Source organism: Garra rufa, chromosome 14, assembly GCF_049309525.1.
Source record: "Garra rufa chromosome 14, GarRuf1.0, whole genome shotgun sequence".
NCBI lineage: Eukaryota > Metazoa > Chordata > Actinopteri > Cypriniformes > Cyprinidae > Garra > Garra rufa.
In genome coordinates, this window is record NC_133374.1 from 33,302,522 (window position 1) to 33,322,536 (window position 20,015).

At 34.9% G+C, this 20,015-nt stretch overlaps 1 protein-coding gene across 1 annotated transcript; it reads right to left on the bottom strand.

Annotated features, from left to right (window-relative positions):
* Positions 1-1,924: 1,924 nt before the first annotated feature.
* prcp (prolylcarboxypeptidase (angiotensinase C)) lies at positions 1,925-19,678 on the bottom strand. Its single transcript, XM_073818229.1, has 9 exons — positions 19,160-19,678; positions 10,681-10,821; positions 10,151-10,252; positions 9,878-10,059; positions 9,285-9,436; positions 8,870-9,042; positions 4,967-5,134; positions 3,653-3,840; positions 1,925-2,231 (listed from the first exon to the last, which is right to left on the bottom strand). The coding sequence occupies exons 1-9, from the start codon at positions 19,310-19,312 to the stop codon at positions 2,027-2,029; spliced, it is 1,464 nt and encodes a 487-aa protein (XP_073674330.1). The 5' UTR covers positions 19,313-19,678; the 3' UTR covers positions 1,925-2,026.
* Positions 19,679-20,015: the final 337 nt, after the last annotated feature.

Genomic DNA, 20,015 nt, shown 5'->3' on the forward strand with positions numbered 1-20,015 from the left:
TGTTGGACAAAATCAAGTCCCGTCCCAATTGTTTTCTTGTTTGAAAAGTAGTGGAATTGTTCCTCAGGTAGTGCACTTGGAAATGCTTCGGAATAGAGAAAAAAGTTGGTTGCAATTTCTGGATTTTCTGTTATTGAGATGATCAGATCTTATCTAAACATGGGGTGGGCGATATTGGAATGCTCAAAAAACAGTATAATGTTCTTTTAATCCATGAGAGAAGAACTAATAACAACTCTTGTAAATATCTGAGGGCCGTAATTTCAGTATTAAAATGCTTTTTCCTAATTCAGCATAACAAAAACACAAGTAAGCAGTTGAATCCCCAAAAAAAGTATACTGTGGCTTTGTAGCAGTGTCAAACATTTTCTTTGTTAAACCTCCTGACTTGACTGACATAGCAACAGTGGTTCAGCCAATGATGAATTTTGTATCTATTTATGGCAGATAGGAGAAGTGTTCAAAAAATATGTTTGAAAACAAATACTCTTTTTGCTAATTCAGTTTAATAACACTAGCGGCACAGAAATAACACAGTTTACCTTTTAAAGATACTTTCAAACTATGTGGAAAATAACCAGAAAACAGGAAATGAACACAAAACACTGAACTGTTCATATTTCATGGAACAACAAAGTGAAAATCATCATCCATCACCTCACACTCATCTATTCCTCCTCATGACCTTCCCCAACCCCACAAAACAACCTGCTCTGCACTCTGGCTGTGATATTAATAATAATATTAGCAGGAGGCAGCTCAGCACAGAGCAGATGATGTCTACGTACCGCAATTTTGAGAAGCAGGAGCTGCCAGTAAGTGAATGCAGGTCTGGTGGAGTCCTGCAGGTCCCCGCATGGGGCACAATCTCTGTGTTTTACACCGCATGCCTCCCGCTAGCTACTTTATTGCTCGTTGTCTGTCTTTAGATTTTCATTAAATCACACTGGAGCAGCAATTGAGGAGTAAGAGGAAATGGGACATGTACAGTTACTTCCATTCATGTGCATTTATTGTTATTCATGTTCATGCATCATTATTTCCATTAAAAAATAGTGCAAAATTAAGAAAATAACACTACTACAACCAGGAGTGCTCACAGTTCATTCAGAGAACTTCGTTCAGAAGACTTGTGGTGATCATGTATGGACAATGAAAGTAACACTAATCACTGATATTAGATCCAGCTAATTTCAGTGACTATTTCAAACTGTTTGAGTTCCAAATAGTAGAAATTATTCCTACAATATGTTGCAATTGAATAAAAAGAATAGTTTATGTCCAAAAATTTTTAATTGTCATCAACTCGCATTCTCAATGTTTTTCCATGGAACACCAAAAGGAGTGAAAAATGCAACGTGGCATGTAGTAACCTCCAAAAAGAACAAAAAAGAAACATAAAACCAGCATAAACATTGTGTACATCACTATATTCCAAATATTCTGAAGATTTTATGAGAAAAACAGTAATTATCTCCGTTTTCAAATTGTACGTTAGATTCTTTCATATCTAGTAACCAATCACAACATTTGAAAAATGCGGAAGTGTATGCAAATATGGAACAAAAGTCTTTTTTTTTTTATTCTAAAAAATGTTCCTTTTGAGATCCATGGAAGTTGCATTTTAATTTCTGATGAACTATCCCTTAAATATGTAGCATACTTTAGTTAAAAACCATTGCTGACTGTGAATATTTAAAATTATTATTGCTACAATTCAACTTCAAGACTCAAAGGACAAAGCAAAGGACACTTCCCCTGAGTGGTTTTGCATTTGGCTAACACTTTCAGTTTCTCAATTTTCTTCAGAAACCTACTGAACATTCTTGGTTTGTACACACACACAGCAAAAAAAAAAAAAAAAAAACAGAACATTATGATTAACCTTAACCCCCCCCCCCCCCCAAAAAAAAATTCCCCCCACTTGAGTACCAAGGAAGAGACCACTAACTTTGGCACATAGCAAACAGAATTGTTTCATGTTTCTTAAAGTCGTTATTTCATTTTCAATGATCTTGATTCCATATCATTGTGTAGTTGCTGCCTGTTTGAGCCACTGCTTGAAGTAGCGTACTTCTAGCGCCCGTGTTTTGAGAACTGACTCTGGGTCAAACTCATTGTTGTAGCGCAGATCGAGGTGGTGAGCACCTCCATCGATCATAATGGCAACCAAAGATTCTGAAAGACTCTTGGTCACTCCACCGCTCATCCATGGATCCAGATTTCCATTACTGAAAAAGACAGCACACCTTTAGGTCTCATAGTATCACCAAATGAAAAGCTCTGTTCCAAAACCTGGTGAAAATCCTTCTAAGCTGGCATATACAGACCACCAACTATTTTCTAAAATACCTTGTAATGACCAGGTGTTAAAGCAGCATTTCATTTAAATTATGCTTTGTTGAGAAGGCCCTTCCAGAATGCATTGCTATAAGATCACTGAAAAAAATAGAAAAGAAGCTCACTTCCAGAACAAAACTTTACAAATAATTTACTCACCCGCTTGTCATCCAAGATGTTCATGTCTTTCTTTCTTCAGTCGTAAAGAAATTGTTTTTGAGGAAAACATTTTAGTATTTCTCTCCATATAGTGGACTTCTATAGTGCCCGCGAGTTTGAACTTCCAAAATGCAGGTTAAATGCATCTTCAAAGGGCTTTTAAACGATCCCAACCAAGGAAGAAGGGTCCTATCTAGTGAAAAGATTGGTTATTTTCAAAAACATTTTGTGTACTCTGTGTCAAAAAACTTCCATCTCATTTTCTCCTCCAACTTCAAAATCATCCTACATTGCTGCAGAAGTACCGAACCAGCGTTTACAAAGTGAACGTGCAAAGAAGATCAAACTCCCTTTACAAAAAAAAGGTACAACAGCGATGTAGGGTGATTTCGAAGTTGGAGGAGAAAATGAGATGGGAGTTTTTCAACGTACCCTAACTGTCTTGAACCAGAATACACAGAGTACATACAGAGCTAGATAAGACAAGCATTTGAGGTTAAAAAGTACAATTTATATATATTATATATTATATATTATATATTATATTATATATTATATATTATATATTATATTATATATATATATTTTTTTTTTTTTTTTTTTTTTTTTTTGAAAATAACCAATTTAGAGCCCTTTGAAGCTGCATTTAAACTGCATTTTGGAAGTTCAAACTCGGGGGCACCATAGAAGTCCATTATATGGAGAGAAATCCTGAAATGTTTTCCTCAAAAAACATAATTTCTTTATGACTGAAGAAAGAAAGACATGAACATCTTGGATGACAAAGGGATAAGTAAATTATCTGTAAATTTTTGTTCTGGAAGTTAACTTCTCCTTTAAGAATCAATAAAAATGTGTCTGTGTTGTGAATTTTTATGTGGACTATTACACCATTAATTAAGAAACATGCCAACATTAAACCTTAACCCTAACCCAACATTATTAGAATCAGTGTGTTCCAAAATCAGTTATTTTTGAGATTCATAAAGTTGCCTATATAGGCACTAGACAGCAAGGCTTTTGGAACAGAACTAATATCTAAACCCAACCTAAACCAAAATAAATATCTCATCACACAAATTTCTTTTAATTAATGGTTTGGAGTGAAAAAGTAGGGCAGTGCTTAATAGTATACAAATACAAGAGGTCCTACCTGAAGATGATGTTGCTGTGATCACTTATGTTTCTTCCACCATACACAATTTCGGCCCAGTCTGGCCTTGGCCGTACTCCAAACTGGTTGTAGCACTCATCTGAGAAAGCCTGGAAGTTCCATGGCTGTGGCTCAAACATGTCAGCAACGCCGTCTGTACACATTGGCATTACCATCTCTGTACAGCTCTGCAAATATTACACCACATCAAAGGATGTTCAACAACAAGATCCAGAAATTAGCTTTTTAGTTTTAAAACAACTGAAAATACACAGAAAATGACACAAAAGCATCACAAATGTATAATAAAGTCATCCTACAATAGCTTTGTGAGAAAAACAGACCAAGGGACAGTTTTACTAACAGCTTGCACCAGCGCAAACCGTCTTGTGGCATTAAAATTGTACTGTCGGGTTTTACTAAAGACGCGAGTGAAGAATTAGCACTGAAATGGCGTGGACACAGTTATTTTTGCGCCTGCCCTTGCTGAATATGCATTTGTAGGAGTTTCCCTTTCAGACGCAAAATTTATAGGAGAGAAGTATTCAAATAAATCACTCAACGTGTTTCACTAATGTTTGCATTTGTGAAATTACTGGCATTCGCGCCATTATTTAATGCCCCAAAAAAGCATTTCTTCAACTATTTTGCGCTTGAAATGGCTGCAATTATTGTTGCTAGGAGGAGGTACCAGAAGAACACATTATTCAAACATATTGTTTGCCAAGCCATGTTATTTTTAATTTGCTTCAGGAAATAAAAGATGACTTGGAAAACCCTCAACTAGGAGTCATGCAATGCCAGGTCTATCAAAACTTCTAGCAAAGCTTCATTTTTTGGCCTCCGCTTCTTTTTAACGACTGTGGCTTCTTTATTCCTTTATTCTTTAATTGCGACTACGCTAATTTGTGCTGCGCTTGGTATTTTGCGTTGGTTGATATGTAAATGAGATGTTGCGTCTGTGTTCCTTAATTTGCACATTGTTAGTCAAATCACCCTCAGAAATTTTGTGTTTTGGAATTGCGCTCTTGCGCTAATTTGCCCTGATTAAAACTGGCCCCAAGTGTGACCTAACATCCCAAAGACTTCTAAGCATTTTTTCTGTGAATAACAACTTAAATTTTGGTCTGAAAAACCAAAAAACTTTTATCTTAACAGCTTTCGTTTACATTACAATTAATGTATTCTATGTATGGAAAGAACAGCATTTTAATTTTTCAACAACATGTGAATCAAAATAAAACAGAATGCAATGACCTATATTAATAAATGTGACCATATAGAGTCAAATTTCCAAACATTTTAATATTTTACCTGATAGAACCAACCAAGTAAGCCTAGATTCCCAGTAGCAGTTTGTGAAGTGTTGAGACAGACTGCATCTCCCGTGTAATTGTAGTACACTCTTACAGCTTTAGAGATACCATTCAACAGCTGTTTGTCTGATACATCTGTATTCAAACGAAGATTTTTACAGACCACCTGAGAATCAGAAAAACACATGTAAATCACAGAGCAAACAGCTGTCTTTATGTTCAGAGAGATTACAACGGTTCTGCTTTATTGCATAACAAAGGCGCAAATTACAGTTTTGATCTGCAAACAAGCAAAGCTTTATCTGCATGAAGATGTTCCATATGTTCCAGTCCTTTTAAAACAATTTTGCTGTGAAAATCCCCCATGCAGCTTTTTTGTGGAATCAACTGATTTGCATGTGAAATTGAGTGGAATGGAATTCTGCTGGAGTGGAATTTATCACAGTCAAGCTGGAACAAAGAAAGAACGTTTCAAAGACAAAGAAACCTTGACAAACATATCAAGCTATGCAGTTATCTATGGAAAATGGCTTCACATAAATAAGATTGGACCTCAGTCATGAAATAATGCAAATACTTGAAGCATTGCCAATATTTGCAAGCACATTACAAAAAAATCTTCTGATTTAAACCCCATTCATCCACGATCGACTAAAATGTTTGAGTGCAAAGCCAACACTTCAAAATCCAATCAAACAACAATGGATAGAAGTCCCTGGCCTATATTTTGTCTTCTTTTTCAATACTACTTCACACTCAGGTATTCATCCCAATATGGAAGAAAATATCACTACTTCAAATTCTTTGGGACTTCAACAACTGTCTCCTACAAGTCTGTTTTTTTCTCTTACATCTCAATTACTGTGATGGCATCTTAGTGAGATTTCTTGGTAAAGTTTTTGTCACAAAGATGACGTTTGAAATTTTGCACTTACCATTTGGCATACCAATAAGTGACTTGAGGTCATATAAAAAATTTTTTTTTAAATTTCGCTGTGCAACATATGTGACCACTTATAGTTATCTCTACACACTTAATTGGGACAGTAGATTTATTTTACCATTGCAACATATTACACACATTAACACACATCACTCTTAAAGGCATGATATCTGTCATGTCTGATTTTGAGTGGGTTTGAGAAGGTTGTTGCTGACCTTTTCTTCCGAGATGGTGGTCTGTGCGCGAGATAAGCTACACGCATGTCCGAGCAGAGATTTATACTATGACAAAACCAGCAGAGGCTGTCCAAAGCACCTTCTCTCTACTTTTCAGATGGGATTAGGCTTACACATTCATCTCCAGCAACAGATTTCCCACTCCTAAGCCTTCAATACCCCCTTCTCTCAGTCACTCACATAATCACATTAGCTTTGTCATTAAAAAGCCTCCTCTTTGCACCCGCTGCCTAAACTGCTTTAACCACCCATAGGGGTTGCATACATTATCAGTTTTGAGGGGGGAAAAGTAAACTACTCAAGAGTAAACCATCTGAGCTTTTGCAAAGTCTACAAAGTCTACATATTCATATGTGCTAGAAATAAGCTGCAGTTACCCATAAAAAAGCAAAGACGATAATGTGCCTAAAATGTCCTAATTAAAATAAGAGAATGATTAAACTTTTTCCTTAAAAATAAAAGCTTTTGTGATTCAAATTCACACTGCCAAGTCTATCTCTGTTCCCAAACCTACTGAGTTGCCTTGATGTCTACTGTCTACCCTGTCTGCCAGCCAGCCACAATCTAACAGAATGTCTATACCAGACATGCCAAGTGTAGACAGCTTTGTTGATCACAATGGAAGTGGTCTAGTTTTGTTTTTGTGACAAGCCACTTGTGTGTGGTGTATAAGTACGATATAAGTACGAAACAAATAAAATTCATAGCTAAAAAACTATTTTATTTCAGCAAGATATCCAAATGGCACAAAAGCATACAAGAGATGCAACTTGAAAAAAAGGGGGGTACTCACTTTTGTTGCCAGCTATTTTGATAATAATGGCTGTATGTTGAGTAATTTTCAGGGGACAATAAATCTATACTGCTATACAAGCTGCACATTGACTACTCTAAAATATATCCAAGTTTCATTTCCATAGTATTGACACTTGAGAAGATATACTAAAATGGTTGCTGAAATGTAAGGGATATTGTATAAGATCTGTAAAGTTGCAAAGATTAAAGTCTCAAACCCAAAGAGACACAAAGGCTGTTTCTATAAAGTGATGCAATTCCAACTTTACAAAGACAGTCTGGCACTTCTGACTCACAGCATGTAGGTACATTTTCATATTTTAAAAAATTGCTACTGACTATTCAAACATGAGTTTTGAGCATTGTAAAGCAGTGCTTGTTGTTTGTCGTTTCTACGATCACAAATGCAGACATGAAAAAGACAGTATGAGGTATTATAATCAGTAATTAGGTCCTCATTTATAATGGGTTTTATTGGGGCATAACATTTCAGTCACACGCTTGAGGTATTCGGCCAATCACAACGCACTGGATGAGCTTTGTAAAAATCGACACGTTAATACACCAAATACACAAAATAATGTTCTTTTTAGCAACGTCATATGACCCTATATGTTGTCAAACTAAAGATGCAATAGTCTTATAAACAGAAAAATACACAGCACACAAAATATTATGTATTAAATGTATCAGTTTTAACAGTTTAGAACTATTTGTACAAAATACTGTTCAACAGTGAAATAAAAAAATAAATAAATAATAGCTATTTAGGCATTGCTTTAGCAAACTAGTCTTCAGTCTGGCTTCGTCTTATATGTAATGCCAACTTTTCACAATTCAAGTATTTTTTTCTGACTTACTATCAACTTTCACTCTGAAATATGTCAAATATGAAAGTAAAATTTATTGTACAGCAATTCAGATTCATTTTAAAATATTCTCTAGGTCAGCAACTCAGCTTTAGGAGTAGAACTTATATTGCTTTCTTGTCATGCACACTAAGGCTCTTCATATTCATTTTCCTTTGCTTTGTCAGATAGATTCAATGAATGAAAATACGGATGCCTCAGGAGTCCTGACAATAAACATGTTTTCTGTTCACGCCACCCTCTAACCAAAACCTGAACAAAAGCACAATTCTGAGGGTGAACGAAAACAGAAGTTTTATGAATATGAATGAAGCTATTTGCATACTGGTGTAAATGGGTAAAACAACTGACTTATTATTAGAGGTGAGTCGGCATTAACAAGGAAACCATAGAGTGAGAATGATTCATACCGACTAGCTGTGAAATCCAACTCCTATAGTACAATTTAATGTTAATGACTTTTGTTGTGTTTTAATCATTCATTATTCTTGTAACATGTGTCATACTATATTATAGACAATGTAAGATTTTTTTTTCATCATACAGTATTTACCACTCCACAGTCACAATATACTAAGGAAATGCAATTTATGTAAAAATTATATGAAATGTGGGCAGGGCCTAGCAAATAGTAAGTTCTGAAAATATTTAAAGAACTAATAATAAATAAATAAATAAATAAATAAATATGGGTCAAAGACAAAAAGGGGTTTAAGCATAAAAACAATAAATGTAATACTGCTTTAAATTATTGTTTTTCAAAAAAAAAAATACAGTTTTCTGTCAAACTTTGACATTTTATTCTCCAAAATATTATTTAAAACCTTAAAAGTAGACACTTTACTTACATTTAATGTGCTTTCTATGAACATAAAATCACTTTCATATATTTTTTTTGATGTAGACATCTTAACGTCACTGACATATATATAAATATGTTACATTTTTACACCTGGCAGACGCTTTCATCCCACGACAGTGCTTTTAAAGTATAAACTTGTAGTCTGTGTGCCACAGTATGTTCTGTAAGGAAAACCTTGGAAGTGAACTTATCGTACCTCAACAGGCCAGGCTGGAAGTGGTTGAAGGAAGTTGGCTTCATATGGATAATCCACCATGGCTAAGTTCACCCAGGTTTCCTGCAGCCAAGCCTTGAAGCCGTACACTTCGTCTGGAGTCTTCAAAGGACTACACAGTCCAAATTCCTGAGACAGCCACTGCATACCCTCGCCTATAAAAGGAAAAGCTGATCAAATGAGTCCAGGACAACCTATACGCTTTAAAAAGAGAGTTAGTACAAAACCATGAAGAATCACAAATGAACATGGGTATACAACAACTAGAACAAAATCTTGTAATCAGTACCACATCTTCCAAAAACTGTCAACAATATTAATCTACACAAGCATAACATGATCATGAAATATTATTTTTAACAAGGGGCAAAGTAGAATAGCAATCACGTCCACCAACCTGTTGCTGAGACCCTGTCAACGGCCGCCCATGACCTCCTGATGTTACTGCTACAGTTGGTGCCACTGATGGTGAAGTCATGGGTGACCACTTTGTAAAACTCTCCACACGGCACAATGAACTGCCAGATGGGAGCGGATGCGGCAAGAGCACTGAAAACATCAAAGGGTCACAATCGCTGATCATTTCATTTCACAGTAGAATAAAACAACCAATAATCACAAACTTCTCTGCAGAATGGCATCACCTTCCTTAATTAAACACATGGTTACACACTGCATTTAAGCATTTTGCTATTCCAGAATCCCATGACACTCTAAATGTAAGATATTATTAATTTTCTAGGCAATACTCCATTAAGTATGCATATGTATGCTGTACTTATGAATTTTTAATAGACTAATACTTCACATTTAGATATAAACTACACTAGCTGTGACCCTTAAACACTTATTAAACGTTTTAACGTTAAATGTCAACTTCATATATCTTTTATATATAGTATCTTTCAAAATAGAAATATTTTGTTACATATTAGTCTTCACTACTTGTAAATGGTAGTGCATATATGTACGCACACGGCATACACTTACCCTACAACTGCACTGGGATACTTCATCCTCAGCCAGGCTGCCAGCATCCCGCCGTAGGAGCCCCCAATGGCGATGACTGAACTCTTCTGAGCTCTAGGCAGGGTTTTTTTCAGAGCTTTGATGAGCACTGCAAAGTCAGCTAAAGCTTGTTCCGAGGTCAGGTAGTTCAGATTCTTTGCATTCTGGAGGAAAGGAAAGACAAGCCCAGAAGGTCAAGGACAGTGTTAGCTAAATGACCCTTGTTGCTTGACATGAGCAGCAGTATTGACTCACGCTGTAAGACTCCTCGCCGAACGGCATGGACTCTCCATAGTAGCGATGTTCAGCAAAAACCAGCAAGGCTCCCAGCTCTTCTGCTACATCCCACATGAAACCCTTGGGTAAAAGTAGAGGTTGAGATATTGAGCTTTTATTTGGACTAAGAGTTAGCATGCTAACTCTATACTCAATTTTATACTTTTACAAGATATTTTTCCTCTGAATGGCAATTTTTGAATTTGTTTTAGTATTTTGTATTCATCCATATCTAAGGATGTCTTTATTATCATCAAATATTAAAAATGAAGCTGGATATTTTTGTGGCACCAAACAGAATAGAGTGCAACAGTGGCCTTAGCTCCATAAGTACTTTTCCCTATGTTTTGGCACGATTTGCTTGTCGCAATTCTCTGATTTCTCTCTATGGAGAAAATGTATGCAATTTTTACTTCCGGAAGTGGTAGTTTTGTCAGTTCCAAAATCTCTATACCTCTATAGAAGGTTTTTTTTTTCTGCCAGAAGATATTAAGAAAATTCATATTTACAGTGTTGTTACAGAACCATGTGATGTCTCCTTCATTGCCCGTGTAAAACAGGATTGGGCCTCCTTCCTTGTGCCAGTGCTGGTCATTAAGAAGGTACCTCTGTTTGAATGTGCCATTCTCCAAAAAGCCAAAATGGTCAATCTGTAATAAAAGAAGTCAGATTAAGACAAAAAAAAAAAAAAACCAGCTTTTAGTTTAAAAACAAAAATACACAAAGGAAAATAAGAATGTGAAATATTTCTAAGCACACATATGTGTCATTATTATTATTATTATTATTATTTTATTTTTTTTTTGCATTAAAGTGAATTTTAATTTAAAGGATTAGTTTACTTCCAGAACAAAAGTTCACAGATAATGTACTCACCCCCTTGTCATCCAAGATGTTCATGACTTACTTTAAGTAATAAAGAAATTATGTTTTTTAAGGGAAACATTTCAGGAATTTTCTCCATATGGTGGACTTAAATGGTGCCCAAGAGTTTGAACTTCCGAAATGCAGTTTATATGCAGCTTCAAAGGGCTCTAAATGATCCCAGTCGAAGAACAAGGGTCTTATCTAGTGAAACAATCAGTAATTTTCTTAAATAAATTAACATTTATACACTTTTTAACCAAATGCTCATCTTGTCTAGCTCTGCGATGCGCTCCAGTTCAAGACAGTTAGGGTATGTCAAAAACTCCCATCTCATGTTCTCCTCCAACTTTAAAATCTTCTTTGCACATTCACTTTGTAAACACTTGGTCTGTATTTTTTTTTTTTTTTTTGCAGCAATGTAGAGCTATTTTGAAGTTGGAGGAGAAAATGAGATGGGAGTTTTTTTTTGACATACCCTAACTGTCTTGAACTGGAGCGCATCGCAGAGCTAGACAAGACGAGCATTTGGTTAAAAAGTGTATAGACCCTTATTCTTCGACTGGGATCATTTAGAGCCCTTTGAAGCTGCATATAAACTGCATTTCGGAAGTTCAAACTCCTGGGCACCATTTAAGTCCACCATATGGAGAAAATTCCTGAAATGTTTTCCTCAAAAAACATAATTTCTTAAGAAATTACTTAAGAAAGTAAGTCATGAACATGTGGGATGACAAGGGGGTGAGTAAATTATCTGTGAACTTGCACAGAGTACGCATGCGCATCGCAGAGGTGACAAGACAAGCATTAGTGGTTAAAACGTGTATAAGAATTAATTTATTTAAGAAAATGACTGATCATTTCGCTAGATAAGACCCTTATTTCTTGGCTGGGATCATTTAGAGCCCTTTGAAGCTGCATTTAAAATGCATTTTGGAAGTTTAAACTTGTGGGCACCATTGAAATCCACTATATGGAGAAAATTCCTGAAATGTTTTCCTCCAAAAACATAACTTCTTTATGACTGAAGAAAGAAAGACATGAACATCTTGGATGACAAGGGGATGTCATCACTTGTGGAATACTGATTACTGATATTTTTAATCAACTGTTTGGACTTTGACTCTGACGCCACATATTTACTGCAGAGTTTACTTGCATTCACCATTGGTGAGCAAGTGATGTAATGCTAAACAAACTCATTTATACATATTCGTTTACCTGAAAGTAAATTTTCAGCAAATTAAAATTTTTGAGTAAACTAGGGATACAACGAATGTTTGGCAACCGAAATTATTCGGCTGAAAATAGCAAAGAAAAGCTCTTTCGGCGTTCCGCCAAATATGTGAAAAGGCTGAATAAATTATACCGCGCAATGACGTGACACGATTAAATAGTGGTGCACACTAACGCAGCAAACATGTCGGCTGCTGTCAGCAAAAAGTATACTGAGGTCTTCTTGCGGGTTTCCACCAAAATAAAGGTCAACATTCATAAATGTTAGTATTGTAATTTTACTGTTGTTCTGTAAAATAAAATTAAAAACTAAGACACAAATAATGATAACAGTCAAGCTCTATTAATACATTTATTATAACATTCTCCTTTGCTCAGCAAGGCTGCATTTATTTGTACATTAAAAAACACATGCCTGATTCAAGAAGGGGGTCTTAAAAATGGCCAAAGACTATTATTTTTCTAACTTATTAATTTATGTTAAATTGTGCTTTGCTGGTAGGCTACAATGTCTACTAGAATGTTAAAAATGTTTAGTGTTAAGTAAATATTTTTAAATTGTTTTGTAATTGATTTTTTTCTTTGAAAAGCAAGACAAAACTGTAAAAGCAGATTTTGGCTTTTTAATTTATGCAATGGTGAAAAAAAAATACTGCAAAATACATGAGGAGAAAACATGAAAAACCGTGTTTAGTAATCGGACGAATTTTCATTTTGGTGCATCCCTAGAGTAAACTATTTCTTTAATAATGTTGTTCTGCTGCTATTTTAACTATAAGCAGTTTTAATGTTGTTACACCCCTGTCTGGACTTAATGTACAGTAACGATACTACACAGTCTTTATTCCTGGGTGTTCTCCTCAATCTTCTGGCCTTCAGCCATTTGGTATTGTTGAGCGTAAAACCTCCGAGCAGGATGGAGGGATAATTAGCCTCAATTTGTATTAAAATCTAGTGCCAGCGTCAGGGATGCCACATTAGTTCCGGTTTCAGCAGAATTGTAATATCCATTCAACCGGTCCAGGGGCCGTTCACTGTCTTCTACATTTCCATAAATTCTCCAAGTTTGAGGGAAGAAGTAAAAAGAATGTTAAAATTTGTTCCCAGAGCTGCAATGCTGCAGTCCCTAACAGCTCACACTCTTCTGAATCCCACCCAACACTTAATAAAGAATGTTCTATCTAGTGTTTTGTTTTTTTTGTAAATACCCTCTTTCTCCTCCCGTTGGCAACAAAAGAGGCAGAAATTTTATGAGCCAGTAACAGCAAAAGGACTCTGAGCGCTCACAGTTACATTCATTCAACAGCAGTTAGAGCCTGGCTGCAGGTCAAATGAGTGTCAGCTATATTCACATGCTTTAGTGAGTTATTTTCTGTGTAAGCTGTTACATCTCAAGCTCTAGAAAATGGCCTTTTTACATAATTTATAAGTCTATTCATTCCATTTTCACTTAAAAAACATATTTTACAAATTGTATCATGAAAGTGCATGCATGTTACTGTTAAAATACTAATATACACAAATTATTCATACTTTTGGATTCACACTGCTTAAAAATACTTTACATCACATGTACATGTATGTTTAAATATCAGAGTAACAGGATTATAAATATTAGCATTTTCACAAATTTCACATTTAATTTTAAAATAAAATGCAAAGCTGAGTTTTCAGCATCATTACCCCACTCAGTGTTGCATGAACCTTCAGAAATCATTATAATTTGATTTGGAGCTCAAGAAACATTTCTTATTTTTATTGAGGTTAAAAACAATTGTGCTGCTTAATATTTTTGTTGAAACCATGAAACAATTTTTCAGGATTTTCTGATAAATACCAAGATCTAAAGAACAACATCACTGCAAAAAATGCTTTTCTTGCTTCGATTTTTTGCCTTGTTTTCAGCCAAAATATCTAAAAATTCTTAAATTAGGAAGGATTTTCTAGACGAGTAAAAATTATTTTTAGAAAAAAAAAAAAATCAAAATTAAGTGCGTTTTTGCTTGAAACAATCAAAATAATCTGCCAATGGGGTAAGAAAAATAATCTTATTTTCTGTTTTAAATAAAAAAAAATTTTGCTTACCTCATTGTTAGATTATTTCGCTTGCTCTAAGCAAAAACTTAATTTTGACTTGTTTTTTTTTTCTTCTGAAAACAAGAAAATAATTTTTACTTACCTAGAAAATTCTTCTTGATTTAAGAATTTTTAGATATTTTGGCTGGAAACAAGACAAAAAATCTAAGTAAGACAGTAATTTTTGCAGTGATCTATTTGAATTAAAAAATCTTTGGAACATAACAACTATCTGTCACTATTGAACATTTAATGCAGCCTTGCTCAATAAAAGTACTAATTTCTTTAAAAAAATAAAAAATAAATAAATAAAATCTTAATGACCAAACTTCTATTATACAACATTCTTACTCTGTTGTGAAGTTACATATTTGAACCTGGACCACAAAACCTGTTATAAGGGTCCCTTTTTTTATTTCAATTTAAATTTGGCTGAGATACAACTATTTGAAAATTTGGAATCTGAGGGTGCAAAAAAAAAAAAAAAAAATCAAAATATTGAGAAAATTGTCTTTAAAGTTGTCCAAATGAAGTTCTTAGCAATTCATATTACTAATCCATAATTAAGTTATATAAGTTTTATATATATTTATTTATTTATTTACAGTAGGAAATATACAAAATATCTTGGAACATGGAACACGATCTTTACTTACTATCCTAATGATTTTTGGGATAAAAGAAAAATCAATAATTTTGACCCATACAATGTATGTTTGGCTATTGCTTCAAATATACATGTGCTACTTGTGGTCCAAGGTCACATATAAAATAAAATCCTCTTTATCATCATCTTAAAAATGACTATGGCAAATTTGAGAAAGCTTCTAATTTTGTCTGCAGAGGTTAGGTGGGTCACTTTATAGCAGGGATCCTCAAATCTGGCCTATGAGATCCATTTTCCTGCAGTGTTTAGCTCTAACCCTTATCAAACACACGTGAGCATGCTAATCAAGGTCTTCAGGATCATTACAGAATCACAGGTAGGTGAGTTTGATCAGGGTTAGAGCTAAACTCTGCAGTGCACTGGCCCTCCAGGGTAAGATTTGAGGAACCCTGCTTTATAGACACTGGTTCAGAAATGCAGCGCCCTCTCCTGGTTGTTAGAAACTTTCAAAGCAAATAATGAGGAATGAAGAGAATAAGAGTCATCAATCTACTTCCTGTTTCCATGTGAAAATGTGGAAGTATGCCTAGCATACATAGCTTTTTTGTAACTTACTTTATCATGTCTAAAAACGTCTTTTTATAGTCTCTTTTAAGAAGAACCTGATCTGCAGGAATTCATAGCTGTAAAAACAACGTTTAAAACCCATGCATGAAAATGTATCCACAGGGTTGAAGAAACCTGGACAAATTTTCATGTTTGACTTTTCCTGCAGACAACACTCCTGGGTCATTTTCAACTCCAGGGAACATTCACACTGCCCTTTTCAATTACAATGAAAGTGGATGGTGACCAGGGGCTGTGTCAGGCTTAAAAACAAAATTGTAGAGCCACCAGAAAAGTATTTATGTGAATCCTGCACTATGTATCAGGTTTATGTAATTTACATTCTCTGTAGGAAAAAGAGCAGCATGGAAATCCTTCCTAACATCTACTTTTGTGTTCCACAGAAAATATAAGTCATATGGGTTTCAAAAGAAATTACATGGAAAAAATTACAATAGAAATGTCAGATTTCAGTGAACTATTTATGAATTATTTTTCTTTAGATGGTTTTACACAGTACATTTATATAGTGCTGTACAACATACATAATATTTGCTGAACGTTGAACATCTTTTTTCCAGATAACTTTGTTCTAAGGTGCAAAAACTCTCCAAGGTCAAATTTAATTAAGTTTACATTACAGATATTATACTATAAGCAGATATATCTTTAAAAAAAAAGACTATAGGTAAATTTATGACTGCAAAAGACTGTAAGTAACGGCTGCTGAAAATTCAGCTTTGCCATTACATTTTAAAACATATAAAAATAGTAGTGGTGGGCCATTATCGGCGTTAACGTGCTGCGTTAACGTGAGACTCTTATCGGGCGATAAAAAAAATATCGCCGTTAATCTATTCTCAAAATTGGATTGGGAGCTGAGTCTAAACTACGCAAGATATGATGACTTTCACCTTGATATTTGAGCGCGGATGACGTATACCTAGTCGAATTGCACTGTAGGGGGCGAGAACGAGTCTTCAACTTCTGTGAAATTACCACATCAAATGAGACGTGCAAACATGGATGCAGTTATGAAGCCGCTTCAGGGCAGATGCGTTGCTAGACCCTTTTTACTGGGGCACGTGAGTTATAATTTACTTTGATAATCCCGCAATAAAGACATTAAACTATATGTAACAACTGAATTGACGCTTCTAAAAGCAACGCAGTTTAATGGAAGACTATGCACGCAGAAATCCATGCCCGTGCGCGTCTGTGTATTTAACGGCAACGCGCATGTCCTGCAGCCTTTTGCGCAGAAGTACTTGGTTACACAAGTTTGTATAGGTAATTATGTTGTAACTGCAATTGTCAAGCAGTTTGTGATGCATTTTGGAAACAGGAGATGAGCGCCTGGTCTAATGCGCCACCTGGCCCGTTCTCGAAGACTTACTTTTAGTCATTATTTGGGTAGCACACATATTCTAAATGCCTTCAGCAGAATTCAAATTAGCCATTTTAATCTAGATTAATTCCAAGATTTAATCTAGATTAATGTAGATTAAAAAAATTAATCTATGCCCACCCCTAAAAAATAGAAAACTATAAATTATACTAATATTTCACAATATTAATATTTTACTATATTTTGATCAAATAAATGCATTCTGTGTGAGACTTCTTTCAAAAACATAAAAAAAATTTATATTAATTGTACTATTAACCGGTAGTGTATCAGTACTGACAAAGGCCCAAAAAATACTGAGATTTAATTTTTTGTCAACATCACACCCTACTTTATACACATTAGTGCTTTTTGTACTGTCTAATGAATTTAAAAACGGCTTTGCTCTTGGTTGCTTGTCAAACACTGCTTTCCATTTCTCCATCCACAGCTAGCAACAGATGCTGAAAAGATATCCCCTCGACAACTGTTCAACCGTTCAACAAAGAGAATTAAAAAACGACAGACTACAGCTCAACTCAAACGGGAATGTGAAATAAAGCGCAGAGGGAATGTAAAATCCTAGACCCATGTTACATTTCCTACACACTTTCTTCTTATATTCTTTGTAGATCCTCATTTTAACAGCCTCGTCTGTGCTTCTACGACTGAAGGCTACCGTTTAAGGCTTACTAAGTGCTGACAAGGACAAAACCGAGACAATGAGGAGCAAGAAAGCCAGGAAATAGCCCTAATCTTCCTGACGGCTCAGAGGATGAGTTGAACAGACACCGAGAAACAATTGCCTTCACTCTGGCGTGTCCAGGTCAAGACGTAATTAGGCTCGGAGTACAGCCTAACAGGATTGTTTTTGTCTAAAACTAGACGCAGGGCTTTTCCTGTGTCAGCTTTTCCCACAGACAGCATGTAAAAGATTAATTGCTAAGCCACTCTTTAGCCTGAGAATAAGATTAAATGTCTCTGAGACGTAAATTATTAAACAACTGGCAGGATCATATCACACTTTTAATAATTATTTATTAAAATAACCAAAATGTCACTGTGTGTTTTAGTCAATCCAAGCTAAACCATCAGAAACTGACACACACAAAATATAAAATGAAGGGACTTTCAAGATTTCACTTTCAGTTCAATAAAGTGAAAAATGGGCAGGCTGCCAGCATCAAACGATATGCCTCTGCACACGGGACCAAGCCCAGAAGGGCGAAAGGATCTGCTATTATTCTGTGGGGGCCAAAAGGAAAAGGAAATTTCCTGCAGACACAATACAGAGCAGAACAGCACAGATTATGAACACATTAAATAAAGGAAATCCGCAAAGGAAGCCCAGTTGTAAGTTAATGAGCAGCCACAACCAGATAAAACTGTTGTGGGTAGCAAAATAAGGCCTTGCAATGTGATCTATCACAAGACTTTCTGATTAACACAGTGATTCGCAACTGTGATGAATGACAATAGTTAACCAATAGCTGTTAATAACAAATTATTGCTGTGAAATGAGATTCTGTTAATAAGATCAAGGCTAGAGAATCAGCCTAATCAACAGATATTTACTCTTTTGTACTTTTTTTGGTTATTGAGTGCACTGATAAATTGCACTATTCAGTGCATCTTATTTACTTAAGTATTACCTGAATACTTACTTTTTACAGTCACACATTTTCAATTGAGAAACATGTAGCATTTTAAGTGGAACGGTTTTAAGCCACACCACAAAAGCATACTGTATAAAAATTAATTTGTAGTCATTTAGATCACAAGCAACTTAGCATAAATAAAATTGTATAAACGATAATAATGCTAACAATAACCAAACAAATTATTGTTATAATTATTATTGTTGTTTATACCATCTTATGCTCATTCACCCATTTAATGTAAGTTGCTAAATAAGCAAAAGCCATGTTTGTATTTGTAATTGTTGCAGTCTAAATTACATTACTTTAGTCTGTTTGTTTGTTTGTTTGTTTTAATATTTTAATTAGTTTATTGTGTTAAAGCTGAAATGAACAAAATGCATAGTGGTTATCAGAAAATTACATAATAAATATTATGCATATTCTGTGAAAAACAGTATCAGTGATCTCTAATCAGTATAAACAAATTGATAGCTTGACATGCATTTAAATGTAGATTTCTTATGGCCAAGAATAAACAGTCAGAGGAGAAATTAAATAAGTAGGACACGTACCTGTTGATCAAAATAGAAAGTTCTATATGAGACAGACGAGTGCTGAGAGTAGGTTTGGACTATGTGTCTGCCTAAGAGCTGTGGTTTAAGCGCCAGTGCATTACAGCTGAGGATGATGAGGAGGAAGAGCAGAGCAGTGTTGGTCAGTCTCATGGCTGAATGAGTGAATCCAGTCACATTGCATGTGAAACTATGAAGCGATGGATCATTAGCATACGAGGAACGAGGAAGGATGTCAAATGACTCGTAGTTGCTCCATGACGCAGAAAAACTTTTAAAACTACACTAAAAACTAAAGAGATACAATGTAACGCCTTAAAATATATAAGTTATAAAACCGTAGCTTTTAAGTTTTTATTTCTTAAATATTAGATGATTTTGAGAAATGATCATGCAGAGAGCTAGCTACATTTGTTAGTCATGTGCGCATAGTTATTAAAAGTGTCTTTCTGTCTCATGTACTCACTCAAAGCGGATTATATCAATAGTTTCTGTCGATAAACGGATTGTTTTGTTAACTTCATATAACGAAACAACGTGCTTCCGTATTGTAAAAACGTGACCACCGTGATGCCTCATGGGTTTTGTAGTTTCTTGTTATTCCTCTTCGCTTACGAAATTGGTACCCATATTGTCGTTTATTTTTAGTAAAATCATAATTGGTATAATTTATCTATTAACAAATATAAATAGGCTTAGGCTATATATTAGTTATGATAATAAACATGCTACACATGAAACAAAAACAAATGTAGTCTACTAGAATCTGAGAGTCTATTAAAGCAATGGTAGGCTATTGTTTCCTCAACAGATTATTTATTTTTTTTAACTAATAAGCTGTATTTGTGTGTGTGGA